The 24,011-nt window shown below is 45.5% G+C and overlaps 1 protein-coding gene across 3 annotated transcripts in view; it reads right to left on the bottom strand.

The window, feature by feature from the left end:
* The window catches only part of XPO4 (exportin 4), a 78,310-nt gene extending 55,391 nt beyond the window's left edge, over window positions 1-22,919 (bottom strand). The window contains exons 1-2 of one of the 3 annotated variants that reach the window (XM_042867138.1): window positions 22,811-22,919; window positions 2,152-2,257 (exon numbers count right to left, since the gene is read on the bottom strand). In XM_042867138.1, coding sequence (XP_042723072.1) covers window positions 2,152-2,257; window positions 22,811-22,888 — 184 coding nt within the window. In that variant the 5' untranslated portion in view covers window positions 22,889-22,919. The other 2 variants (XM_042867139.1, XM_042867140.1) reach the window with 2 other exon arrangements.
* Window positions 22,920-24,011: the final 1,092 nt, after the last annotated feature.

The raw sequence follows: 24,011 nt of genomic DNA on the forward strand, positions 1-24,011 counted from the left end.
ACTCTTCTTTCCATGAATGCCATCAACATCTTTATCACTCTCCACCTGCATTCCAATTCCTGCCTTGACCACTCCTTCCTGTTTCTTTTTTAAAGCCAGCACCTCTGGTTCCTACTCATCCTTACCTGCTCAGACCCCTTCAATCAGCAATTCTTTCTGTCTGTACTGTATGAACACTTACTCAAAAAGCAAAAAATCTGGGGGAAAGTTCTTCAGTTCTGGGTCTCAGTAACTCAGCTGCCCACTGGAGAAAACTGAAAGGAAAAACCTGCCCCACCTAAAACCACTGCTTTCTCAATGGTGATAGCACATGATCAGTTTAAAGATGTAATGTTTCTGGGCATCCAAAAGGTGTTCATAACAAGAGCACATTCCCTTCAATCATTTATATTTCAGAAGAACAACTAAGAAAAATAACTATCACTGCAGACATTTTTCATTATTAATGCTACATGGTACTTCTCTGAGGACAAGATGCAGCAATATATCCCTTAGCACACATAATATTGGTACATGTATTCCATAAATTTCCATTACTTCTGATTAGTTACAAGTACATCTCTTAATAGCCACTGAAATGTTCTTCAAACAAAGTTATTTACACATGTTCCGCTGCCTATGTAAAATTATTTAAAATCAATGTCAGGAAGAAAAAAACCCAAACTCTTCTGACTCAAGGCACAAGTGTGGTTACAGCCTTCAGGACCAGACAAAGTACTACTGTAATGCACAAAAACCTTAAGAAACGTATTTGTAGAAAAATGTTTGGTTTGGAGGAGGGCATAGGAAAGGAACCACACCCTGCTCCATGTATTACAGAATAATTTGACAGCAGAGTAGATGGACTGCATTAGTAACACTACAATATTCATGAATCATACTTCTCTAATGCAGTAAAATTGAAAGCAACTGTTAAGAACATCACAGAATGAAGAAGAAAAATAATCCTTTCAGACTTCAACATTTCTCTGTTTATAACAGCAAATTCTTTGAAATGGGAAGTTGCTTTCTGATTTTTAGGCACGTGTTTTGTTTTTTAATTTTTTTGTGTGTGCATTTCCACACATATCAGCTTGCATCACCAGGTCTCAGATCCAGCTTTCCCTGAAACTTCCCTCCACTTCCCCCAGCACCATAAATCTGACCAGTGCTGCAGTGCTAAGCAGGAATACATGCTCACTGCACCCGGATTTTTTGAACTATTTAGCTGCCAAACTAAATAATAATTCTCTATAGGGCCTGTAAGAATAGATTTATTTTTAAATACTTGAAACATAACCAAATTTGCACCATTTCCATAGAAACCTATGATTTTTTTTTTATTAAAAGAGCGACACCTACATACTTCTTTCCAGTCTCTGTGCATATAATCCCACAAAATTTTTTTACCAGTACTCTATTGCCTCTATCAGGCAGACAGAAACTTTTCTTTAACCATTTTTTTTAAAATAGTTGTGCTGTTAACAGCAACTGACATGTGCAATCCAAAATAGTTTATTGTTATGTACAGCACCAGTACAAAATCTGGCAGAAGGACACAAACTGTGTCACTGGTTGATACAGTGGGAAGCATCAAGCAACCACAGTACAGGCAGTTCTGCAAATTCCACGCATTAGCTAGCATTACAATACAAGATATAATAGAGACAAGTTTAATCTGTTAAACTTATCAGTTCAGGAACTTCGCTGAATGAAGCTGCACCTCACCAACCACAAGGGCACCAGAAACAAAACCAATGGCAGCAAGGGGCTTCATCCTCCCCATCACAAGACTCTATTTAAAGCAGTCCTGGCAGCTCTGCAGGCATTTAAGCTGTAGTTTCAAGCAGACTTTGCACCAAACCTAATATCAAAAGAAGCAGCCTTGCCTCCTTGCAACTTCTAACTGCTGCCTCCTATTCTTCTGCCATATTTGGGTACAGACATTGACAAGCTGAACCTGAAACAGGTCTCTGTTCACGTGCTTGCCCTGAAATGCTATGACTACTGTACTGAAACAAGTAGATGAAGTGTGAAATTTGGGAAAACAAAAATAAAAAAGAACCCATGCAAACAAGAAATATCCTTCATCAAAATCAAACCTGATGTCTGTATTCCCAGCTGCAGAATATACTTCTAGTTACAAAAACTGCTCAATTTATTAAAACTTACCCAAGATGTGTTTGCAAACAGCAAATGGTGATTTTGATTTTCTAAATGATAAGAATATGTGCTCGGCATGTTGGCGTTGTTCATTATTGACCATGGAAGGTGGTGCCTGAAAGAGAAAGAAACAACTTTATTCATACTAAAAACCAGTTACACTACAACCAAACTGTAGATGCACGATCAATAGCACAAACTTTAAAGTATCTGCCTTGTTAAGTATCAAAACCTTGGTAAAACTGCTTCTTCTGTTCCACTGTATTCACATTGTGTGCATGTAAGTGTGGCTATCAAGACATCAGGCAGAGAGTGAGTAATTCTAATTATTATCTTCCTAATGATGCTTCTGAAAGAAAGCCACCCCTTATTTTGCCCCCAAACCAAAATAGCACTGTGCACCACTAAGGTTGCCGAACAAGTTCACAGTCACAAAATACTATTTTTGCTCTAGGTCTACATTTGTTTTAAAAGATATGCTCATACCGTAAATTCAGAGGATAAATAATTCTTGCCTATGGCTGTTATAAAATAGCGTATTAGCAGTAACATACCACCCTCTAGTGTTTAACGTTAAAGTTGACACTCTAAAGATGCCATGAGGCCCAGATTGCAGAGAGGGGTACATGTTTGGGATGGTGGCACCACGGCTCCCCATGACATATTGGGCACTTGGCTGCTCAGTGCCTCCTGCCTCTCACCACATGGAAGCCAGCTCCATGTTGTTTCCCAAACTGAGTCACCTCCAAATAGAGCATGAAACCGAACAGCCACCTGAATTATCACAAGGTGGGCCATGGTGTGGGGAGCACAGCTCACACAGACAGCTTATTGCATAGAGGGCTGCAACAGCCCAAAGGCAGAGCAACCCACAGAGAACACCAGCCATTCACAAACCCAGGCTGTTCTTCCTCGGGCTGCATTAAAAGAGGAGTGACCAGCACAGAGGTGGAGTGATTGTCCCTCTCTACTCAGCTCTTGTGAGGCCCCGTCTGCAGTACTGCATCCAGGCCTAGGGCCTCAGCACAAGAAAGACACAAAGCTCTTGGAACGGGTCCAGAGGAGGCCCCTAAGATGATCAGAGGGCTGGAGCATCTCTCCTGTGAGGAAAGGCTGAGGGAGCTGGGCTTGTTTAGCTGGGACAAGAGAAGGCTCCGGGGAGACCTCATCGTGGCCTTCCAGTACTTTCTGGGAGCATATAAACAGGAGGGGGAACAGCTGTTTACAAGGGTGGACAGTGATAGGACAAGGGGGAATGGTCTTAAGCTGAGACGGGGAGGTTTAGGTTAGATATTAGGAGGAAGTTTTTCACTCAGAGGGTGGTGATGCAGTGGAACAGGTTGCCCAAGGAGGTTGTGGATGCCCCATCCCTGGAGGCATTCAAGGCCAGGCTGGATGTGGCTCTGGGCAGCCTGGTCTGGTGGTTGGTGACCGTGCACATAGCAGGGGGTTGAAATTAGATATCATTGTGGTCCTTTTCAACCCATTCTATGATCCTATGATTCCCTTTTGCCATTCATATTCCCCAGCGCCTGCTATTTTGGATTTATCTGACAAGTGCACAGCAAAAAATGCTCACATGGGGAAGCAACACCACAAGGCAGTGTGAGCTGCAGCCTTCAAGAAAGGAGCATGCACACATGTGAAGACGAAGGTCTTGCATAAAGCCTGGTCAAGGCGATACAGTATGTTGCTGTACCTCAGCTGGGCTTCTGAACTGCCCATGTGAACATTGTCCCTGGCCATCCCAGCACTGCACGTAAGCTGCCCTGCTGACTTGTACAGCTGCTCTTGAAACAAGAGCACAAAGACCCGGGCATAAAGACGGCGGTATTTAACTTCAGAGAAACGTTTTTCAGTTAATAAAGCACCTGTAATTAATTAATTAAACCTGATTTAACTACTTCCATCCTTCACAAGACAGCTCAGCCTCACCACCTCTGGAGATGCGAACATGGCACCTGCCCACATCCTCTTTGAGGTCAGCAGCAGCACCCACCCACAGGTATCAACGCTGTTCCACGGGAAACACTTCTTTATACCCACAATAACTAAAAAATAACTCCATTTCACATTATTTCAACTCTTCTTGTTCTCTGAAATCCGATTGCAGAAGACCTCTAGCACTTTGAGAAGGCACAAGTATTGTATTCCTATACAAATTTTAAAAATAGTAATAATTTAGTTCTACATTATGAATATAGACTCTCAAAACCATGCAGAAGACAGGAGTGCTCGGCAGTCACCAGAGGGAGCCTACGGCTCACAGCCTCCTGCCTTTGCTGTATGCACCAGTGTGTTTTTTTTTCTTTGCTGTATGCATCTGCACTAAGAATATGCTCAAGCCCAGTTAATTTAGGGCTGTCAAAGAAAATCCAGTATGCACATATGAGAGTGGTGAGGTGCTGGAACAGGCTGCCCAGAGAGGTTGTGTCCCTGGAGGTGTTCAAGGCCACATTGGATACGGCCCTGGGCAGCCTGGTCTAGTATTAAATGGGGAGGTTGGTGGCCCTGTATGTGGCAGGGGGCTGGAGATTCATGATCCTTAAGATCCCTTCCAACCCAGGCCATTCTGTGATACATATTCTGCACACTCAGTTTCTCTTTATAAGAGCATTAAGTGAGCTGGCAGCTTTCTCCAGCCTACCCACTGTGCTTGAAAGCACCCTTGCCTCCCCCCAGTGTCAGAATTTTTAAGTATTGTGCACATTTACAGAAATCCTCTACTTTCTCCAGGCAGTTGTGAAAAATCTTGCATGCCATTTGTATACCAGTAAGGAGTGGGGCCTGTCCTCTACAAATATCTTTATTGATGACCTGATGAAAAGGGCACTGAGTGCACCCTCAGTAAGCTTGTAGATGACACCAAGTTGGCTGGAAGCGCCGATCTGCCTAGGGGTAGTGAGATCTGGACAGGCTGGATAGCTGGGCTGAAGCCAGTGGAATGAGGTTCAACAAGGCCAAATGCCAGGTCCTCCACTTTGGCCACAACAACCCCAGGCAATGCTTGGGGCAGAGTGGCTGGAAGACCTGAGGGTATTGATTGATGCTCGGCTGAACATGAGCCAGCAATGTGCCCAGGCGGCCAAGAAGGCCAATGGCATCCTGGCTTGCATCAGAAACAGTGTTGCCAGCAGGAACAGGGCAGTGATTGTCCCCCTGTATTCAGCTCTGGTGAGGCCGCACCTTGAGTACTGTGTCCAGTTTTGGGTCCCTCACTGCAAGAAAGACTTTGAGGCCCTGGAGCGTGTCCAGAGAAGGGCAAAGAAACCAGTGAGGGGTCTGGAGCACAGGGCTTATGAGGAGCGGCTGAAGGAGCTGGGATTGTTCAGCCTGGAGAAGAGGAGGCTCAGGGGATACCTCACTGCTCTCTGTAACTTCCTGAAGGGAGGTTGCAGTGAGCTGGGGGTCGGCCTCTTCTCACATGTAACTGGTGATAGGACCAGAGGGAATGGCTTCAAGCTGCACCAGGGGAGATTCACGCTGGACATTAGGGAATGCCATTTCTCTGAAAGTACTCTTTCCAAAAGAAGAAAATACTACTTCTCAGTGCCCTGAAAGAGTGGTCAGGCACTGGAATGGGCTGCCCAGGGAGGTGGTGAAGTCACCAACCCTGGAGGTGCTCAAGGAACGCTGTGTGGAGGGACGTGGTTTAGTGAGAGCTATTGGTAATAAGTGTATGGTTGGACTAGGTGATCCTGTGGGTCTTTTCCAACCTTGGTGATTATATGATTCTATGACTCAACAAGAAGGAAGAGAAGATGGGGGCTTTGCCTTACCTTCTCACTCTTCTTAGAGATCATAAATAATAGCAATGATTCTCAATGGTTTTCAGAGAGGTGGTAGATGCCACATCCCTGAAGACATTCAAGGTCAGTCTGGACGTGGCTCTGAGCAACCTGACTGAGCTGTAGGTGCTCTTGTTCTGTGCAAGGGAGTCTGACTGGATGACTTTTAAAGGCCCCTTCCAATTCAAATGATTCCATCATTTTTTCCACCATCAGCAGCAAGCAGCCCAGTGAAAAACTCCCTTCAGTAAGAGCCCCAATCACCAAGGCAATCCCAGATTTTGGATTTCTTATTGAACACAAATTTTTCATTTCTATCTTAAATTCCATTTTTCTCCTCTTATTCTGGCGGTACACCAATTTAAATGTCGTCATTTTTAACTGGTGCCATGAGAAAGGATAGTGCAATCAGAAAGGAATAAGAGGGCTACACATTTGTTAATACCTTACCTAGGCAGAAACCAATTAAAGCAAGCAAATATTACAAACAATTTCAAGTAATAATTCACTGCATATTGAAAACAGGAGAGTGGTAACTTCAAGAAAAACCAACAGTCCTTTGAAAAAAATATGCACAACGAGGAAACACTGGCTGAAGGTGCACTTGGAAGAAATAAGGGGTTAAAAATGAAGCATGTTTTAAATACAAGTAGTCAGGTGCAGATAGGGAATCCAAAGTCACATGTTTGCATTCACAGCACACACTTAGTACATGCATTTCCTAAGCATTTCCTAACTCAGTAATATACCTTTCAAAAAATATAACTAAGATTCACCACTGACAGAAAATGCCAAGCAATGAAGGCAATGAAGACATGAGAGCTAGCTGCAATCTTTGTAAGTCTGAAGTGGGAATATTTGCCGATAGTAGGCTGAAGTCACACCACATTCACGTTTGAGGTCTTGTCAGCTTTTTCAGACCTTCTCCTTACTTCTGAGGACTGGCTGAAAAAAGAAGAAAAAGGTGCAAACCTCCTTCCCTCTCCAGTTAGGCAGGCAATTTCATGTTGAACAATACAGATAGGAAAAACATCACATTTCTACTTAAGAAAACAATGTCATTTCCAATATGCAAAGATCTTCAGTATCAGAGACTTATGAATCACTTCTAGACAGTGACAGTACCTTACAATTAACACTTCTAAGAGTCAAGTGACAGTGATATTATTGAAAAATCAACAACTGAAGAGATCCTTAAGTATTACTTATCCAATTTGCACTTATTTCTGCATCATATTTAAAAAAAAAAAAAAAAGCAAAAATAAATCACCCATGATTATGTAAAAGCAATTAAGAACGAAATGAACAAAATGTATTCCTTGCAGACGGAAAAATTTGCTAGAGACAAATTCTACTTTTTCACAGATTTCTGCTATGGCACGACAGCACAGAATACAACCAATTGAGCATCCTCCTGCAATTACCCAGAGGGAAATGGGCAAATTAGCACAGCATAAAGAACAATCATGTCCTCCTCCAGATTTCACTGCTTTTTAAGAGAAGACAGGAAAAGTGCATTGGAATGTTTTAAGCTGACACCCACAGTATTTCCACCTACAAAAAATGTCTCCTATGAGCAGCACAGCCTCAACACTAGAAGCATTAAGAAAAAGCAAATATGCCTGAGCAACTTCTCTTGTATTTAAAACAGATCAAATTACTTGTACCTGCTACTACTGATGCCAAGAAGAAACTGCCTTGCCAAAGGCAATGTTTATGTCTGCAAGAAAAGTAAATCACAACCTAGACAAGGGTAGAAATAAGAAACTTGCTATTCAGTGTGACTTCACGAAATTGACCCTGAACTCCCCAAGTGAGCTTCCCTAGGTACAAAGGGGCATCTGCCTTCCCTGCAGTCGAGAGGGAAGATAAAACTGTTCCCTAACTGCAGCCTGCGGGCCATTATCATCTTAGAAAAAGCAATTAAACACATTAGCTGTTCTTCCAAATGGTGTCTAAACTCTGCCAGAGGGATGTCTGGAAGCCTAAAAAAGACAAGAAACTGAATCTGTACCAATATACAAGTATAAGCAAGAGCCACCCAGACAGCAGGGTCACCACTGGGTTGGGACCATGCTGACAGCAACCACTAGGCAAGGCACGGAGTGAAGGAGCCCAGATGGCTCACCAACACCTCCCTGCAAGCAATGGAGCTGAGCAACACAGAGCCATATGCAAAGCAGAGAGATCGTGAGCAATCCTGCAAAGCATGTGCAGGGGAATACCATGTGACAGTGAGTATGAGCAGAATTATACAAGAGCAAGCAATATTTTTGAGTAGTGCACATGTTGCGCTAAGGGAAGCTAAATATATTGTTCCATCCATGTAAACAATCATTATACAGATCTAAGTAATGAAAAGTCTTAACTTACTGTGCACTTCTACTAGGATGCTCAACACTCCCTCCTCTACTACCAGATCCAAAGAAAACCTTTTGTCTCTTAAAAGAAACAAGCAAGACCACCTTAGGAAATTCACTCTTCTATGTAAGCGAATATGCATTTTTACAGAAAAATGAGATTCCAGAATAAGGACATTTATGTTTAATTGTACCAAAGTCATGGCAAGCAACATCCCAACACTGCATCATCCTGCCTGCTGTGGAGTCAATCCACAGATTCAGTCTCCAACCCAACAGTTTACAGTTTTTTCCTACCATCACAACACATTCAATAACCATCATCTGCATTACTGAAACAGTTAACAGAGAGCTCAAATACAGTAGTCAGGCAGACAGCTGGATGACAGGCAGTGCTCCTCTCCCAGCTGCTCACCCCATGGTCCAGGAAACAACACCTAACCACGCAGGGATGCCCGGCCCACCTGTGGAGAGGCTTCCACCAGCCAACAAGTCAGGCTGCACAGAGATGCGTGGCAGCAGCATTCAGTAACCACTCCACAAGTAGATGAGACATTTGTGCTGTGGGCACCAGGCCAGGAAGCAGTTTAGACAACAGGTACTGACAGCAGCTTCATCTGTCCAGTTCAGATCTGTCACTAAACAGAAGTGAAAGCCCTGAACAACAGCTAAGTTACTGCAGAAAAACCAAGCTAGCATAGTAAACAGTGACAAGATCTGGTGTCATCGTGATAAGCTGGAGTCAAAATAGCAGTCCAAGGAGTGGTGACATGAATTCCCCATCAAAGAAAAAGTTCAAGATGCCCTCAGTGGGTAAAGTGATACGCACTTCTTTTGGGATAGGGAAGGGGTGATCTGGATTTCTTGGAACCCAAAGAGACCATCAGCTCTTCCTGCTACATTATGATGTTGACTAAGCTGAAGCTTGAACTTTAAGAGTCAGGCCAGAGAAGATGACAACACGATAACGCCAGGCCCCATGCCAGTTTGAAGACCATGGAGAACACTGCCAATCTAGGCTGGACTGTCCTACCATACCCACCACACGGTCTGGATTTGGCACCATCTGACTCCCATCAGTGAAAGATGAGACTGCACGAGCAACACTTTCCTATCAACAATGCCATCACAGCAACTGTGAAACAATGGGTTACCTCCACTGGTGCAGAATTTTACAAGCACAGCAAGCAGATCTTGTTCATCACTGGTGAAAATGCATTGTTAATGGTTGAAAGGCAGTGCTTTGTGGCAGAGAATCTGCTCCATCACATAGTGTTACTGTGCTCACTGTGTCTGCTCTAGTTTCAATGGAAAAAAAAATGGGAGGCATTATTTTCAGATCGACCTACACATGCTCCAGTTACTTCTTTTGCACTTGCTCTTTGGGATAATCATTTACATTACAGCACTAACTCATTTAACAAATTAAAAGATGAAGTTGTTTATGAAAATTGCTAAGAAAGATGCAATAGATGCCTTCTGACCAGATGTGCAATAGAAACAACACAGTGATACTAAAAAAAAAAAATGCTGGATGAAAAAAAAATATTCCCCAAACTGATTATCAGTTGAATTATTTGAACTTCAGAGTGCCCAGTATTTTTCAGTTTATATTTGGAACAAATGCATGACTGCTCAAGGAATTACTTCCTACACATCTGTTCTTCACCACCTTGCTTTCATGCAGACTTAACAATAGGATTTTTTTCTTCTCATCAGATTTAATTTTGTATTTTGCAGCTTAACTACTTAATGCAATCTTCTGCAAGCAGAACAGAAGACACATTTTATACATTTATAAATATATCAAGAAAAAATCTTTTACAGTGACGGTAGTGAGGGACTGGAACAGGTTGCCCAGAGATGTGGTTGATGCCTTGTCCCTGGAGACTTTCAAGGCGAGGCTGGATCAGACCCTGGGCAACCTGAGAGCTGTGCTGTCCCTGTTCATTCAGAGGAGTTGGACTAGATGGCCTTTAAAGGTCTATTCCAACTCAAAGGATTCCATGATTCTATTCCATGATTGTGGTTGTGATAAGATCTATCCTCAGTTTTGCAATGGTCTATATTTATATACTATATATATAGGCTAATTGATGAGAGAGCCAAAGTAAATGATTACCATTAATATCAAAATGTCTTCTGAGATCAAGCTTCCTATCTAAGATAAGCAATGAATACTACAGAGATTTTATTTTCTAGTAACAATTTGAGCCTCAAAGACACAGAACTACAAGTTCTTCCTTGAAATTAGCATCCATTTACCTGCACAACACACCTGACATACATAATTTGTGATAACCAGTCTGCAGAGGAAACAGCCATTGCTGCATGTGGGCACAGCTCCCAGTGTTCATGCTTGCTTTTCACCATCGAACAAGAACCTAAGACCTGCTGCTTGAAGAGTGGATAGGACTTGCAAGGAGGCATGGAAAATAAATGGATCTCAACTAGAGGCCCCAAGTCCATTATCCTGGATGGCAGGAAGACTTAGATGGCAGGTTCTTAAACCACCACAGGAACTGGCAGTTAATTTACCTATGGCACGTTGCAGTGCTTCAGCGGAACAGTAGAATATAACCCAACACATCCACAGCCCCTGAAATCACACCTGCACCTTGATGACACTACTTGAAGATTCAAGTAGCTCAACTCTATATTTCAAATTACCATATGTATAAGATAGTATAGACAGGCTTAACTCAAGAATCAGGACTGTGATAATGAATTTGAGGGCAAAATTTTAAGTCAAGAGCCATTGTTGTGATCCTGTCCCACTACACACCAGATCATAATTACACTGCTGATGGCACTCTTCATTTCCTAATGCTCGCAAGCTGAGATTTACATGATGTATATAGCCTCTTTAGTAGGCTAACCATGCATCAAATAATGCCAGCAACTGCCTTCTTAGTGAAGCAGAAGTGTTCTGGAGCATCTGTTGCCCAATTTTCAATCATACTTGTTGAAGCAACAGCTATAACCACCTGTTTTGCAAGGGCAGTGTTAGTTTTCCTCACACACAGCCTTCTACAGCGAGACGGAGCAGGAGATCCCAGAGGTAAGAGCCACTGCTTGAACCTCGAGACAGAACAAGTTTGCAAACTCACATAGAGCCAGAAAAGCCTGTCATGGTTCTACAGTTCTTGGTTACATTATCTGCAAGTAGTCAGCATGGGTTCATCTGCAAAAGCCACTCACAACTCCTACACTGCTCATGCGTTAAAACTTTAGGATAAACACAATTATATCCACACTCAATTATATCCACCTCACACGTCTGTTTAGAGCTCCTCAAACTGACTAAAAGAGGCTGAAAGCACCATGCAGCTCTCAGTGCCACAGCCCATGCTACAGCAACTACTGACAGACCTACCTGGCCAAGGAGGTCAGTGCTCCTGCCAAGGACAGCAGGCATACAATGCGGGCTGCGAGGCAGAGGCAGCAGCGGTGGCAGGGCACCTACACAATGCTAAAACACCTCTGCCAACACCCAGTTGGACATCACTACTCTGTGAAAGACTTAAACTGAGATAACGACACATTTTTTTGTTGCTCAAAGTTTGCTTCTCATCAAAAAGGCATTTCCTCCCACCGAGTTACAGAGGAAAGGCCTACATGTCAGCCAGCTGCCCAGCTCCAGAACTGAGGTTTTAGCACTTCCTTCTCCACTGCCCTTGCTAACATTTCAAAACCTTTCCACCCCAGTATAGTTAATTTGAAGGAGCTGATTAAAAGTGACATAAATTTTAAAAGTTTCAAAGCACAACCCAGTTTGATATGGAAAACTCCTCTAGCTTCGTGTATTATCAAAATCACAAGCCTTGAAATACCAAGTGTTTTTACTAAAAGCTTTTAACTGTTATTAATGGAAACTTACAGACAGACAGGTAAAATACACATGAGAAACAACACTCGTATCAGAAATATAACTACAGAAACATGAAATTTAGTACTACATACACATTAGAACACAGGATGCCATTTATTTTTACTGCATTTTACTAATTTGTTCTGCTCTTGCACGCATAACTTGAACCGTGTGTTACTGAAGTTTGTGTCTCTATTTATCCCCCACCTCACGTACAGACGGGCAGTCATGCAGTACATATTTGCAAAGGATCTTCAAAAAGCACTTCTATGAAAATAAAATCTTTTTCTTTAATATGCAGACATTTTGGGCTTCCGTTTTCTTTAGAAGAGGTAATTTTTATAGACTCCCTTAAAAATAAATGTCCAAGTTCACTCCAAAAAACCAGGGCGAGTTACCTAAACCTCAAACTCTGAACAGTGCCAGGGCTCCACATGCTCACTGAAAAATGACTGCAAGTAAAATGTGCTTATCTTTACATACTTTTTCTTATTGCTGTTAAAGACAATGTTATTGTAATACAACCATCAGAATAGCTCCTGACACATTATTATGATTTCTTCAATACTAAAATGTTATATTTCTATATTCTCTGATAAACAATTCACCATCCTGAAGCTAACCCAGCTTCTGTTCTTAATCCCATTTAAGACAACCTCATGCACTAACAGTATTGCAGCTAAGCCTCCCTGATTCCTCAGAAAGCAACATGTTTGGTTTTGGGAAGCTGGGTTTTGTTGTTGTCAACAAGTAGGGCAACCTCTATTCATGTTTTTCTCATCAGAAAAAGAGATATGCACATAATCTGTTAACCTCTTACATTCTCTCAATGATGATACAAGACTTTAGCCATCTAAGAAGCTACCAAAAAAGCACGGTTAATAGAGAAGTCAAACAGAATCAACCTAAGGCCAATGTTATTAGTGAAGTAAGAGTAGAAGCCTGTGACTGAAGAGATGGTAGTGCTCACCTAAGTGTGAATGGCTGTAACCTTAAGGGGGAAAAAAAATAAATGTATGATCAGTGCAGAAAATGGCATAAGCTCTGTGAACATAGGATCAGGGTAAAGTTTTTCAGCCACTGCTTTAACAACACACAAATTCAGCTTTAAGGCACCTAGTATCAAACCAGCACCTGTAGTCAAGTGACACAAGAATGGAGAACATCTTTTTTCTTTTCCCCCAAGGCTGCAGTCCTGTTGCATCAGAGACAGATCCCATGGATCGGGCCTCCCATTTCAGGACCTCCAGTTACTCTACTACACACACATAAGTACACATACCCCGCTACAGAGGACTTCTCATTAAGTCTACCACTGACAAGAGTACTAAATGTAGCTGTAAGATCAGGTGTGTAACACAAGAGGAAACTAACTAAGCTGTAAAGTGAGACTAACAGCAGAGAGACAGATCTGCCAGGACCATGTCCTGCTGAGAGAGGTCCCCACGCTGGCCCACTTGTCCCATATCACCAACACACGCAGCCTCTCCCTGTCTCCAGCCAGGCTGCACAACAGTCCGATTTATTCTGTGCTGCCACGTGATAGAAAGACTGCATTTCTGCAGTAATGGATCAATGCATACCTACCACAGCCATCATGGGTTGTATTTACATGACTGTTTCTGTTGTAAGGTTAGCATCTATACCGTTTGTGTAACTAACACCATTAACAATAATTATTGTTAATTGCAATATTATTAAAAAGAAGATCATAACTCAACAGTTTGAGCGCAGGCCAACACACCAGCCTCAGGAGTACTGTCCCAACTGTCAGATCTTCAGACTCTGTATTAATGATGCTGCAACCTGCTGTGTGAACTCTGGAAGTCACCTCTGCCCTCCTTCACGTGAAAAATCCCAGCAGCTGAGATATTCACTTGGGATGTGAAAGAGTCAAGCTCCTTCCAAAGCAGCCTGAAAAAAAAAAACACCAATTCAACATGCCTCAACCACCCTTCAGTGTCTTAAAAGCTACCAAATACCCGTTTCTGAAAAACTCTTCCCACTAAGAGATATCAAAAACATCTACGAAGAATGCTAGTGTCACCCTTCTCCTTTCTAGCAATGGGATCCTGGTCTATGCCAACAGTTGTGAACAGGCACTGCCTTAGCAAAACGCCAAAGCTGCAGCACCAGTAAGGCAATGTAGAGCTGGAGCCCTCCCTCCTCACCTTCCACTACTAGTCACACATTACTAATGTTATCTCTTCCCCGCTTCGGCAACAGACAGGTCTTTCTGTAAGAGAAGTCCAGCTCAGTCCAGCTCACCAGAATAGCAGATAACTAAGCCAGCAAAAAGGCACGTAATGGTTTTCTTCACTCATTCGCTGCTGGACTCGTTTAGGCTTCCCTGACGACACAGCCAATATCTGCATGGCATTTACCAGCCTGGGACTGCAGATGTTCTTCACCTTGGAAAGCCCTGTGAAGCCTCAGGCTCTGCTGTCAGACAAATTCCATGGCAAAACACCTTTATGCTCCTTATTGATTTCACAGTCACAAAGGAAGTACAGGCAACTCTGTGATGAGAGGCATTTTCAATGCCCCTACCATTTTGCACAGCATATAACACGACTGGATTGCAGGAAGAGAAACACTGAACACAAATCATGATACACCTTCGGTCTTTCTGAGTATTCACTTCCACAGTTATGTCAGTTGTAAGCCAGTAGGCACCACTGAAGAAGCCTACCTGACTTGGAGTAACACAGGCTATAAAATCTCACTCACTTGCTCCTATACTATGCCAAATAACTTCAGATACATTTTCCATTAAAAATATAACAAAAAAACCCAACCCCAGAAAATAGCCTGGATCTGAAAACAAGTTTACCTTGCTAAGGGGCTGAACAGCACAATTTGACCAAAGTTTATTTTGGTCAGACAACCTTCTTCATCTCAGTCAAGGTAGCAGAATTGTTAATAATGCAATGCAGCAAAAGTAATTTCAGCTAAAACAAGACAACTCTGTTTCTCCCTGCATCCAGTTCCCAAACACCCACACACAGTGGTGCACTGCTGCTTGATGTCTGGGCAAAGCCAAGGGCAGCACTGAACAACTGCCACAATGAGGAATGCATTTTACTAAGGGAAAAATGGAAGAAGACATGATAATCAAATCCTACCCTTGCATCAGGCCAGGAAATACAAGCAGAAGAACACTCAGGTACGCCTAATCCAGACAGAATTTTCAGTAATAAAACCATGTCAGAAATTCATGGAAAGGAATGTATTACTTAGGTGTTTGTGACAGCATCAGCTCAACTTAATTATCAGGAGGATTTCTCCCACCCCTCCATATGGAAAGTTGTTAATTAACTAATGAACACAGATTATTCCAACAAGGATAAGACTCAGGAAGCAGGTTAAAGGGAAGACAACAGTAGGTAGCAGCAGAGCAATTATCCAGATGGAGTCATCAGCTAATGAAGCTCCCCAATAGACAATTCCAGATGCAGACACCCAGAATTTTTATTAACAACATGAACTACACATAAAAACATGTTAAAGCAACACTGACATATCCAACGAGCACGAAATATCACTGGCTCAAAAGATGAATCCTCCTCCCGTGAGCACGAAGAATCCCGTTTCACTAGATGCTGGGTTTGTTTGCCAAAGATCTCAGAACCAGCACCAACCTTCACATTCCTGTTCTCAATTTCTCACCCTTAGCACTGTGTGCTTTGGGTACACTCCATGCACGTTTGCTCCCAGGTAGAAGTTTCATTAGCATGTTGTGCACTGCATGTTCTCATCTTCTCAACTTAATCTGAACTGTGAGAACTGTAAAATGCACCCACCATAGCAGTTCTCAAGCAAAAGGCAGGAAAACCATACATGCACACTGATGGACTCTAAGTTATTTAGTGCAATTCCAGAAGATCTGGACTGCTTGAGCATGGCTGAAAACACCACCTCGATGACCTGAAGTAAAGAAGTGTAATGTTAAATACTGTTAGGTATAATTCTGTATTCCCCCCCTAAAAATCTACAACCATCTAAAGTCTTCATGCTCCTACACTGCAGAAGAATGCAATTCTGGTCAGCACATCTTAAAAAGTGTCACAAACCTAAAATGCTACAGAGGAACACAGGGATAATTAGGGGCGTCTCCTACATGAAAAACTGACTGAACGTAAAAGGTAACTGGAGAGCACAATATGGCAGAGAGCTACAAAAATTCAAGGACAGAAGAAGAAAACCCAACTACTTGCTATTTCTCATAATTCAAGAATGAATTAGATATCAAACAGCAGACTTCTCTGAAGTAAAACAATGTTTTGGGCTGTTCCCTCCCTCAAACACAAGTGAAACTCATTACTGCTAAACAGGTATAATGCAAAAAAATAAGAAAAATAAATATATATTCCAGAAACAACCAGATACGTTAATGGAAAAAAAACTGCAGTGCATCCCAGGGTTCTGGAGGAGCGGGCTGAGGTGGTTGCCGAGCTGCTCTCCATCATATTTGGAAAGTGGTGGCTGACTGGTGAGGTGCCAGATGACTGGAGGAAGGGTCACTGCCTTCACTGTCACATTTTCAAGAAAGGGAGCAAGGAGGACCCCGGGAACTACAGGCCAGTGAGTCTCAGCTCTGTGCCTGGGAAGATCATGGAACAGATCATCCTGGATGACATGCTTGATTACACAAGGAATGAGTGTGTGATCCAAGACAGCCAGCACAGCTTCACCAGGGGAAGGTCATGCTTGACCAATCTGGTGGCCTTCTATAATGGAGTGACGGCATCAGTGGACAAGGGAAAGGCGACCGACGTCATTTACTGCACTTGAGCAAGGCCTTTGACATGGTCCTCCACCACATCCTCATCTCCAAATTGGAGGAATGTGGATTTGATGGGTGGACCACTCAATGGATAAGAAACTGGTGGAAAGGCCGCAGACAGAGGGTGGTCATCAATGGCTCTACGTCCAGGTGGAGGCCGGTAACGAGCGGCATCCCCCAGGGGTCTGTCTTGGGACTGGAGCTCTTTAACATCTTTATCAATGACATCGATGACAGAATCGAGTGCACCCTCAGCAAGTTTGCTGATGACACCAAGCTGAGCGGTGTGGTTGACACGGTGGAAGGAAGGGATGCCATTCAGAGGGACCTCGAGAGGCTGGAAAGGTGGGCCAGGGTGAACCTGATGAGGTTCAACATGGCAAAGTGCAGAGTTTTGCACTTGGGCGGAGGAATGCCAGGCATCCGTACAGACTGGAAGGAGCGGTCCTTGAGAGCAGCCCTGCGGAGAAGGATCTGGGGGTCTTGATAGATGAAAAACTTAACATGAGCCAGCAGTGTGCTCTTGCGGCTCAGAAGGCAAATGGTATCCTGGGCTCCATCAGGGGTGAGAAGAAGGGTGGCCAGCAGGGACAGGGAGGTGATTGTCCCCCTCTACTCTGTTCTTGTGAGGCCCCGTCTGGAGTACTGTGTCCAGGTCTGGAGCCCCCAATACAAGAAAGACAGGGAGCTGTTGGAGAGGGTCCAGAGGAGAGCCACGAAGATGATCAGGGGACTGGAGCACCTTCCCTATGATAACAGGCTGAGGGAACTGGGCTCGTTCAGTCTGGAGAAGGCTGCAGGGTGACCTCATTGCAGCCTTTCAGTACCTAAAGGGAGCCTACAAAAAGGAGGGGAACCAACCCTTTGAAAGGGTAGATAACAGCAGGACGAGGGGAAATGGTTTTAAGTTGAGAGAGGGAAGATTTAGGTTGGATGTCAGGGGGAAATTCTTTACAGAGAGAGTAGTGAGGTGCTGGAACAGGCTGCCCAGAGAGGTTGTGTCCCTGGAGGTGTTCAAGGCCACATTGGATGGGGCCCTGGGCAGCCTGGTCTAGTATTAAATGGGGAGGTTGGTGGCCCTGCATGTGGCAGGGGGGTTGGAGATTCATGATCCTTGAAGTCCCTTCCAACCCTGGCCATTCTGTGAAAAGTTCATCAACAGTCATTATAAACAATAATGCTACCTAGAGCTCTTGAAAAATACTAACTTTAACATGGTGAAGTACATACCAGTACCTTTTTTTTTTTTTTTTTTTTTTTTCAGGTCTTTCTTCTAAATCAGCGGCCACAGGTTACAGTTGGAAACAGAACTCAGCTGGGCAGAGGTCTGGTCTAATCCAGCCATAATATTACGGCATATATCCAGCTAGCCTTGCCAGATGATGACCTGGAAGACTTTAGCAAGTCTCAGCATTTAAATGATTCATCAGTCTGGATTCCTTCCAACAGGTAACCTGCTATAATATAATCAGAGCTGCTCCATCTCTTCCTCTCATCTTTACTATTACTCAAGAGTCAAAATCTGAGAAACTGCCCCAGAGAAGACAAGATGCCATGAGAAACGGAACTTCTTTGTGGAAGGAGGAGTGTCACCCTAAACTCCAAGGAAGACAGGTGAAAAGAAAACCCCCTACAAACTGTCAGGACAGATGTTACAAACAATTTGTTATAAAGTTTTAAGAATACTGACATGCTCCTTTATGCTGCTGTTCTACCAACTTACTGAAACATCTGAAAGAGAACATAATTTGACAGTGTCAGACTATCAGCTTCATCCTGACATCCCCCTTGGAAGGACAACAGACATCCCAAACAGAGAAGTCCCCAAGAAGAGAAAAATGTATGAATTCCCTCCACTGTCAGCCCCCAAAAGACCAGAACATTTAAAAACGTGTTAATAAGGGAATTCTGCAAAAGCCTTCGCTCAGGTGTTCTAGAACCCACCCTTTAATGAAACCACACCACACAGAAGAGCTGAGGATGACAGGGACCTCTGCACACTGCTCAGCTCAAACTGCTGCCAAAAAGAGAACGTGCTTCAAAGTTGGATCAGGTTGCTCACGGTCTCATTCAGTCAAGTTTTAGATTTCCCCAAAGATGAGAGATCCCATAGCAAGCAGCCTGCTTCACTGCCTCCCCCAGGCACACTTACTGTGCAAATTTCTTCCTTCTGTGCAGCTGGAATTTCCCTCTCTGAAACCTGTAACCTCTTGTCTTTTCACTATGCATCTCTAAGGAAAGCCTGGCATTTCCAGTACCCAGCCAGCCTGAGCTGGCAAGTTAATTTTACAGCGAAGGTGTATGATGCAACGCAGCCAAGCTGACAGCTCAGCAGTGCTAATGGGGCACAGCAGCCCTGCACATGTCCAACAATCTAATTTCAGCCCCCTCCTTGTGCTAGCTCTGCAATTTAAATGGCTGCAGAGATCATCAATTCATCTTGCTAACCTGACAGAAATCCATTCCCTTGCTTAATTCTTGTGTCCTCTTTGCAATATTAATATGTTCAGCACAGGGTCACAAGGGAGAAGGTGGAACTGCAGGTGGGAACAGAACATCCCTTTCCAGAAGGGGCCAGGCAAGAACCAGCTGTGAATTTAGATGCATGTGACAGAGAACATCATTTGCTCAAACAGCTGCAATCTGTCAGCAATACCTAAAGTCTTATGCACACTTCAGACTCCATCACCTACAGGATGAAGTACGCATGTCTTTCCTTAATCACAGTTATTTCAGTTGGAAAAAACCTTCAAGATGGTGCAACTTATCCTCCTAATCCACAAAGGCAGTTATTAAAACAGTGCTTAACTGGTACTAATTACATTCAGCACTAATTACCACCTGAGCTAAACAGGACATAAGAGATGGAATCCATATGTTACAGCCAAGGGATGCCGTGCTGTTTGGAAACACAGCAGCACTGCTCTAAGCTTCGTTCATACAGACACAGCTATGCATGGCCCTCACTGAGCCGAAGTCACTCAGGGCAAAGGCACCCATCAGTCATGGCACTGCTCCACAGCACATCAGGTTTTAAGTTATGAGGCACTGTGGGGAGCTTCAAACACACACAGTTTGAAAAGGAATCAAGTTTCACAAGTGCCTACTTTTTAATATGACAAATGCACACACCAAAGAACACCGCTATAGGACTGGCATTCAAAGCCATATTTGGAAGCTAATGACAACTCAGACTTATCTTTTTAACAGCTCTAACTTGCACCAAATTTCAATCTTTTTGCAAACCCTGCCTTCTGAACGAAGGCTACCCAGAATCTGCAGAAAGGCATTACAGCAACAAAGGACAAGGGCTCTTAAACAGCTGTAGGAGAGAGAATACACTGACATCCTTCCACTTCTCACAAGCTGCATACCATGGTCTGTAAGGCCCATAAGGATCAGCAGTTTGTGAGGTCAGAATAAAAATATCCCATACCTGACACACAGAAAGTAGTTTTCCAAAGCAAATCTCTACTCACCCAGAGCAATAAAAATAGAATTATCAAAACATCTAATATCAGAGATTTAGAGAGCTCAAAGTAGTCAATACTTACCCTCAAGGAAGGTTAATTGAATGTTTTTACTTTTTTTTTTTTATAATTACTATTAGCATACCTGAATTCCTCTAGTCCACAATTCCCCTACAGCTCAGTATTTCAGTATGAAATGATGCAAACTACAATGACTCCCTGCTCTGCTACCACGCAGCTCCTCTGGTGTCCTCACAGCCATGCAGAGGACCAAGCCTGTTGCCAGTGTCACCTACCCAGGGTGACATCTCCTCCTCCAGTCTCCCAGCCATTCCCTGCCCTCTTCAAGCATTCACAGCTCTGCCCTCTCCCAGTTTTCAGCTATGGCTCCCTCCAAGGTGCCAGTCCCCAGACTGCCTCCACTATCAGCACCAGTTTCACCACCCTCCCCTAAGGTATTTTTCACCTTTCAAACTAATCCTATCATGTTGTTTAATGGCTTTGTGCCTCCCAACTGCCACACATCATTACCCATTGCCCCCAGCTCCCAGAAGACCCTTCACAGATCTCACCAAGGGGCAGAGAAAATGTAAATGAAGGTTATCACTACCCAGGTGCTATCCTGCAGCAGGATTTTGCAGTATGCTCACAGCTGCTGAGAAGGTGCGGACACAGCATGCACAGCCCTTCAGGGCTAGGGCCCTATACCGAGCACCATATAGCCTCACAGCAGCCAGGTTGAGCTCTTCCAAGGAGCCCCAGAGACCCCCAGAAACACAGAGCACAGGGCAGAACCCTGAGCAGCTCTTGCAGCCTCCCTGGCCAGCCCCAGGCTTGGTGTGGGCTCCTCAGCCCCAGACAGTCTCCAGAAATGCCTGCTTCACATGGCTTCACAGGGAGCAGGGACTTAACTGACTCCTGCCATTTTCATGCTGCCCATGGGTCTTCTGAGAGCAACAGTGGAGAAAAAACTACAACAAGCAAACCAGCAGCTAAGAGCTGCAACGAGTCCATGTTCACACAGATGTAGGCTGGAGGAAGAGTGGGAGAGATCACATAATCATTAAGGTTGGAAAAGACCACTAAGATTACCCAGCCTTACCATCAAACCATGCCCACTAACCATGTCCCTCAGTTCCACATCTCCACATTTCTTGAATACCTCCAGAAACGATGACTGCACCACCTCCCTGGGCAGCCTGTGCCTCACCACTGTTTCTGAGAAGAACCTTCCCTGGCTCAACCTGAGGCCATTTGCGTCTCCTCCTATCACTGTTACCTGGGAGAAGAGCTGACCTTCACCTCAACACAACCTCCCTTCAGGTGCTGTAGAGCGCAGTAAGCCCTGCGCCTCCTCTTCTCCAGACTGAACAATCCCAGATCCCTCAGCTGCTCCCCATAAGAATTCATGTGCTTCAGTGCCTTCACAGCTCCACTGCCCAGAGAAGGACACACTCCAGGGCCTCAATATCTTTCTTCTAATATAGCGAGGGGCCCAAAACTGGACACGGCACTCAAGGTGTCGCCCCACCAGAGACGAGTGCAGAAGGATGATCCCCTCCCTGCTCCTGTTCACTGCACTATTGCTAGTACAAGCCAGGATACTGTTGGCCATCTTAACCACCGGGGCACACTGCTGGCTCACATTCAGCCAGCTGTGCGCCCATTACCTTTATCACCAAAGATCCTAACACCCGTGTCTGCTTGACCAGAGAGTCTGGCATCTGCTCTTCATCGGGAACACAAGCAGTGCCACAGGAGCCTGGTACTTTCTCCCAGTACCAGCACTTTTATTAACACTACACCACAACGCGTTCCCTCGGTGGCACTGCCAGGCCGGGGGGCACGCAGCACCGGGCTCCCTAGCACAGACACAAAGCACTGGAAACACCGCACCATCTCGGACTCCGGATATTATCGAGAGTAGTACCCAGCCAGCCCAGCGCCGCCGCCACGCTCCGCGGCGCGCGGGACATCACGCAGCTCCGCACGAAGGACGGCGCGGGGCAGCGCGCCGCTTTAGGTCCACGGGGACGAAAAACTTTTACGCGGCGCAGAACGCCGCGTCTCGGGGCGACCCACCGCCGGGCCGGCTGCGTGCCCCGCGCCGCGGCCTCACCCCGCAGCGGCACGGTGCCCAGCGCCCGCCGCGCACCACCGGGCCCGGCCCGGCAGCATCCCGCTCCCCCAGGTGCCGCGCTCGCCTCGGCGCCGGGAGAGCTCCGGAAGCGGAGCGGCGCGGCCCGCCCCTGCCCGGCTCCGAGCGGCGGGCAGCGCGCCCCGGGCGGACCCGCGGGCACTAGGAGGGAGGAGGGTCTGTCCGGCGGAGGGAGGACGGGGACGGAGAAGAAGGGAAGGGAAAGGGGAGCGGCGGCGCCGGCCGGCCGCCTCACCATGAGCACTTTGGCCGCGTTCTCCAGCTGGGCGATCACCTCGGGGGCCCCCCCTGCCGCCACGGCCGCCGCCATCATGGTCTCTCTTCAATGACGCGCCATGCGCTGCATTCTGGGACGACGCGGCCGCCCAGCCAATCCCGGGCGCGGCGCGGCGCGGCCCCGGCGCGGAGGCGAAGCGGCGGCGGCTCCGGAGGCAGCGTGACCGCCGGCCGCCAGCCAGGGCCCGCCGGACGAGGCCCCCGCCCCTGCGCGCCTTCCTCCCGCCGCCGCCAGACCGCCTCCGGGGCGGGCTTCGAGCACGCGGTGCGCCCGGGGCGGAGCCGCCGCTACTCCGCCGGTTGGAGGCCGCCGCGGCGCCGCGTGAGAGGGCCCGGGGTTACGGTTGTAGGTCGTGGTGGGGAATGGAGAACGTGGGCTGCGACTTTCCGAAGTTGTAACTGCTTTGTGGTTAGCGCAGGTGAAAGCCCGAGGAGGTTTGCAAGGGATGGAAATCTCTGGACTTCACGTGTAACTCCGTCTGGAGCTCACCTCGTGTTGTCCAGATGGGGGTTACTGGATGGCATCACCTCTAGAGAGCGTCCAGGAGAGAAGCTGCACATCTGCAGGAGCACAGGGACTCGGGCTGTGCTTGCGCTGCTGTTTCTGGGTGTTGAGCTGGACATAAACAGCAGTGTGCCCTCACAGCCCAGAAAGCCAACCGCATCCTGGGCTGCATCCAAAGCAGCATGGCCAGCAGGGTGAGGGAATGATCCTGCCCCTCTGCTCTGCACTGTGAGACCTCACTTGTAGTTCTGTGTCCAGGTGTGGAGTCCTCAATACAGGAGAGACATGTAACTGTTGGAACATACCCAAAGGAGGGCCACAAAAATGATTCAAAGGATGGAACCCCTCTCCTACGAGGACAGGCTGAGGCTGGGGCTGTGGAAAGGCTCCGGGGAAACTGAACAGTGGCCTTTCAGTATCTAACAGGAGCTACAGGAAAGGGGATGGACTCTTTAGCAGGGTGTGTTGGGATAGAACAAGGGGAAGTGTTTTGAAACTAAAAGAGGGGAGATTTAAACTGGATGTAAGGAAGAAGGTTGTTGTTTTTGTTTTTGTTTTTTTACAATAAGGTCAGTGAGGCACTGGAAAAGGTTGCCCAGAGTGGTGGTGGATGCCCTGTTTCTGGAAGCATTTAAGGTCCAGTCTGGATGGGGTG

Source organism: Lagopus leucura, unplaced genomic scaffold (genome assembly GCF_019238085.1).
Source record: "Lagopus leucura isolate 7727_CA_CO unplaced genomic scaffold, USGS_WTPT01 Super-Scaffold_100001, whole genome shotgun sequence".
NCBI lineage: Eukaryota > Metazoa > Chordata > Aves > Galliformes > Phasianidae > Lagopus > Lagopus leucura.